This window comes from Emiliania huxleyi, assembly GCF_000372725.1.
Source record: "Emiliania huxleyi CCMP1516 unplaced genomic scaffold EMIHUscaffold_225, whole genome shotgun sequence".
Lineage (NCBI taxonomy): Eukaryota > Haptophyta > Isochrysidales > Noelaerhabdaceae > Emiliania > Emiliania huxleyi.
Genome location: NW_005200378.1, coordinates 117,753 through 122,564, shown reverse-complemented (window position 1 = coordinate 122,564; position 4,812 = coordinate 117,753). Strand labels below are relative to the sequence as shown.

The 4,812-nt window shown below is 66.1% G+C and overlaps 2 protein-coding genes across 2 annotated transcripts; one reads left to right on the top strand and one right to left on the bottom strand.

Annotated features, from left to right (window-relative positions):
* Positions 1-950: 950 nt before the first annotated feature.
* Positions 951-1,864, bottom strand: EMIHUDRAFT_235792 (hypothetical protein; the record flags this gene model as incomplete). Its single annotated transcript, XM_005779822.1, has 2 exons — positions 951-1,322; positions 1,403-1,864. The coding sequence occupies 2 exons, from the start codon at positions 1,862-1,864 to the stop codon at positions 951-953; spliced, it is 834 nt and encodes a 277-aa protein (XP_005779879.1).
* Positions 1,865-3,746: 1,882 nt separating this feature from the next.
* On the top strand, positions 3,747-4,462 carry EMIHUDRAFT_235791 (hypothetical protein; the record flags this gene model as incomplete). The annotated part of the gene is made up of 4 exons (XM_005779821.1): positions 3,747-3,968; positions 4,043-4,221; positions 4,248-4,348; positions 4,395-4,462. The coding sequence occupies 4 exons, from the start codon at positions 3,747-3,749 to the stop codon at positions 4,460-4,462; spliced, it is 570 nt and encodes a 189-aa protein (XP_005779878.1).
* Positions 4,463-4,812: the final 350 nt, after the last annotated feature.

Sequence of the window (4,812 nt, the reverse complement as noted above, 5' to 3'; positions counted from 1 at the left end):
ATCAAGGCGTTACCTGAAACTCCAAGGTCAGCGCCAGCATCTGGGGCCAGGGCGAGGGCGGCGGCGGCGGCGGCGGTTCGCTCAACCAGCTGGTTGACGACAGCGCGAAGGTCGGCGTCAGCGGGTCGGCAAGCGCCGAGAACGCCGTCGACACCAGCGTCAAGATCAAGTGGGCCGACGAGGTTGCGCCGCCCGCCTCGTCTCCTCTCGTCTCCTGCACCCCGCCTCTCCTCCCTCCACACTGCCTCCACCACCCTGCCGCTTCCGCTGCTCGACGGCTGCTTCCCTCACGGCTGCTTCCCCCTCTCACTGCTGCAGATCGAGAAGCCACCGGCGCCAAGCCCGGCACCATGCCCGGCACCGGCCCCCTACGGCGGCGGCTACGGCGGCGGCTACGAGCCGGCACCGGCCCCCTACGGCGGCGGCTACGAGCCGGCACCGGCCCCCTACGGCGGCGGCTACGAGCCGGCACCGGCCCCCTACGTGCCTAAGGTATAAGGTAAAAGGTAAATTTCTCCACACACACAAAGTGGTGGGGCAAGGGGGGGCGACCCTCGCATCTCCACACCCGGACACGGGCAGGACCCCACGGCATTCAAAGTGCAAGCACTGGCCCGGTGCACGTTGGGTGAGCAGCCTGCCCCTCCCTCCCGACAAACCAACTCCCGCACACACACAATCGCACTCTGGCCATCGAATGACTCCGAATGACTCACTGTGTGTGCTAAGACAAAATCTCCGCAGACATCCCAAACGGGCCGTGCCGCGTTTGTGGTGTCCTCTCAAGCACTAGCATATCTGGGCGCCGCACTCGAGCGGGCGGGTCACATCTATGTGGGCCCAGTGTGCGCACTCGGCGCATATGCTAGTGCTATCCTGCCCTATGGGAGGCAGAGGGATGGGGGGAGGGGGGGGGGCAGAGGTAAGGTGGGGTGAGACTGGGGAGGACCTCAGAGATCCTCCATGGGGGTGGGGTCCGGCTCGAAAAGGTCAAAGTGCTTGATGCCGGTCCCGCCATCGCCGCCGACGCCGTCGCCCTCGTCCGCCTTGGAGGCGGAGGTCGTCGGGCGGGGCGCCTCGCCCGTCGCGAACCTGCCGCTGAACACGGCGTCGGCCGGCGCCGAGGCGCCGGCAGCCGTGATCAGGTCGGCGACCTTTCGGTCCCTGCAGGCCGCATCAATTTTGCCGCGCCGGGACGGCTCGTAGAGCTCGTTGGCGAGCCAGTCCCGGGCGACCTTCGTCGCCACGGAGCCCAGAGGGACCGTGGCGTACACCAGGTCGCCGAACCCGCCGCCCCCCTCGGGAGGCAGCGAGTAGGCGACCTGAATATTGGACCCGCTGGGGTTGCGGCGTTGCGCGCCGCCTGCGTCGCAGCCTCCAGGCCGTCCATGACGAACTCGACGTTCTCGCGCAGCTGCTCGTGCGGGTAGTCCGCACGCTCGGCCTCGCTCGCGGCCGCCGCCGCAGCCTTCCTCTCCGCCTTGTTCGCCTTCTGCCGGGCCTTTTTGGCCCTGCGAGCCGCGGCCCGAGCATCCTTCTGCTCCTCCGTCGGCTCCTCCTTCCGCGACGCGGTGCGCTCGACGAACGAGCGCTCCGCCGCATGCACCGGCTCGCGGTCGCCCGCGGCCTTCGCGGACTTCAGCTCGAAGGTCGCCGTCCCGTAGCCAGGGCACTCATACCTGAGCTGCGACACACCTGCGAGCCTTGCGGCAATGAGGCAGTCTTCCATGTGCGCGCGATCGAAGCGATTCCAGGGTCGTCCGCGGCGCGTTCCCGGCGGCCCGACGGTGGCCGGCGCTTGCGCGCCAGCCCCGTCCGCCGCCGGCTCCGCGGCCGCGGTCCCTGTCATAGCTACGCGCACCATGGGGCGACGTGCATCGCCGTCAGAGATGCTACGATTGCGAGGAGTGCTGCTCACAATCCTTCGACTTCGAGGATTGAGAGCGAGGCTGCTCTCAATTCTAGCCGTCTAGAAAAGAAGGTTCACCTACACTCGCACCCATGCTCGCAACAGATTACATTTTGGCTTTGGGACCCAGGTCACCCATTAACTAGCTAGCTAGCAACCGGACTCCCCCTACCCCGCGGGACCCACCGTCTTTGTATCAGCGACCATGCTAGCGACCGCCGCTCGCCACACACTACCGCTGCAGGTTCGGTTTCGGTTTCACAAGCAAGGCAGGCAAGTGGCAGTCAAGCAAGGCTTCCTCAAGGGAACCAAGTTTACGAAGTTGCCTAGGTTGGTAAGTACGTACGGCAGGAAACGGCTTTAGCGTGATTTTAGGAGGTGATATGTTCACCAGGCCATGCGTTGGGCCATGCACCCCAGGCTCCCCCTGCAGCCTGCTCCCCAGACCCCACCAAAAAAGCAGCAAGCAGGGGAGCCTGGTGAATTAATTCTGGATCTACGGCCTACTGGTACGCGCACAGTGCTGTAGGCTAGAAACCTCACACACCTCACCCCCCCTGGCGTTGCTCTTTTGTTTGGACCTCCACAGACAGCAACGACAGTCAGAAGCGTGCTTCACAGAAATCACTGTGTCACAGTCTGTGAGAGCTTGCCCTGGGGATGGGGGGAGACGGACTCCCCGTTCACACGCTCTCTCTCTCTCTCTCTCTCTCTCTCTCTCTCTCTCTCTCTCTCTCTCTCTCTCTCTCTCTCTGTCTCTCTCTCTCTCTCTCTCTCCCCCCCCCCTCTGTGTGTGCGTGTGTGCGTGTGTGCGTGTGTGCGTGTGCGTGTGTGCGTGTGTGCGTGTGTGCGTGTGTGCGTGTGTGCGTGTGTGCGTGTGTGCGTGTGTGCGTGTGTGCGTGTGCGTGTGTGCGTGTGCGTTTTGTTTGTTTGTGCGTGTGCGTGTGCGTGTGCGTGTGCGTGTGCGTGTGCGTGTGCGTGTGCGTGCGCGTGTGCGTGTGCGTGCGCGTGTGCGTGTGCGTGCGTGCGTGCGTGCGTGCGTGCGTGCGTGCCTGCGTGCGTGTGCGTGTGCGTGTGCGTGCGCGCGTGCGGGGGGGGCCGGCGTGGTGGATGCCCTACCGTCGGGTACTTATTTTAAGAGCAGGTAAACAGCAATAGATCCGGCCCTCAAGCGGCCTAATCGATACCCAGCCCTCACGGAATCGGTCCCTCGTTGTACAGCAATCGATCCTTCACACTGCCCGCGCTGCCAAACTTGCTGAGAATCGGTCCCCCCACCTGTGGCGCGAAGCTGATATGTCTCCCGCGCTCGGCGCGCCGACCGCGCAGCGGCGGCAGACCACCCTCCGGTTCGAGGGGCGCCTGGGGGTGAGCGGGCTGCCTCCGCCAGAGTTTGGCTCGCCCACCTGTGCGGGCCCCCCTGTAGTGTACCCCCTCCCCCCCCCGGGTGTCTAGCAATTGGTCCCTTGGCAAGCGCGAATCGGTCCCCCTGGCTCCAGGAACTGATCCGGCACTACACCCGGATCTATTGCTGTTTACCTGCTCTTAAAATAAGTACGGTACCAAGGTACTCGGAGCCGGACCCTGAAGCGAAGTGGGGACTCCCAAAGGATGTACACGGTCTCTCGCTAGGGCGCTGGCGCAGCCGCTGCGGCAGAGGTGGCCGCCGCCGCGCCTGCCGCTGCCGCTGCCGCCGCCGCTCCTGCGGCGAGCCGCCGCGTCGGTCAGCACCGCGCCGCCGCCCGCGCCGGCAGACGTCGGGCCGACTAACCCGTGGGCTCGGCCGGCGCCATGGCTCGGCGCGTACTACCAGCTGCGCCAGGGCGACCCCGCGGCGATGCACAACCGCGAACGGCGGCGCGGCAAGGCGGCGCCCAAGCGCGGCCGCTTCATCACGCAGGAGGTCGAGCGGCGCGAAGTGGCGCGCCGGAATGTGGCCGAGCCGTGGCGCGACATGAAGGGCTTTGACCGCGGCGACATTCTCGAGGTGGAGCACCGGCCGGCCGACGTGGGGTCGGACGGCCCGACCGAGCGCGTGGTTGGAGTCTGCATCGCCAAGGTCCGCCGCCGCAGCGCGCCCTCCCTCTCCCGCACTGCGCGCACCCTCACCCGGCCGCTCCCGCCGCCCCGAAGCACCACCGCGCGCTTGGCTCGTCGTTCCGGCTGCTGTGCAAGCCGGACGACCTGCCCGTCGAGTACCAGTTCGCCGCCTACTCGCCGCTCCTCGTCTCGGTCGACGTGCGCTCGCGCCCCCGAAAGCGGCCGCGGCTGTCAAAGCTCTACTACCTCCGCCAGCGCGCCTCCGAGCTCAAGTTCCCAGAGCCGCGCCGCCCGGAAGGCAAGCGACGCTGACGGTAGACATTCGGGATTCGGCGCCGGTGGCGATCGAGTTGGCTCTCGCGGCGTCTGCGGCTCTGAGCGTGTCAGCAGAGAGGCGCGGTGCATCACGAATCTGTACACTGTGGATTGTGGTGCCTGTGCGCAGGCCGCACTTTGGCACTGTTGCCCTTTTACCCGAACCGCTTGATTCACTTTTTCGCTTTTGCTGGATAATACACAAGGAGCGCAGCGGCTGCATGTCAGGCTGTGCAGACTGCGCACGCGCACTCTCTACCGTCTATACCCGGTTGCTGCGCCCTGCGGCGGCCGACAGAGCTGAGAGCATGTCAATTGTCATGTTGCATGTGGAGTTACGATGATAGACCGTGGCCCGGCCCAAGACGGCACTGAGCTGCGCGGCACACTACATTACCCGGCCTCCCACCGGAGAGTAGAGCGAGTGCTAGCGCGTAAGAGCGAGCGAGACATGCACAGTCACGTATTTAGCTGGGGACGGGCAGCCCACCCCGTGGGCGCCGCGCCAGAGCCTAATGGCGCCCTGGGCGTGCGCCCCCCCCCCCCCC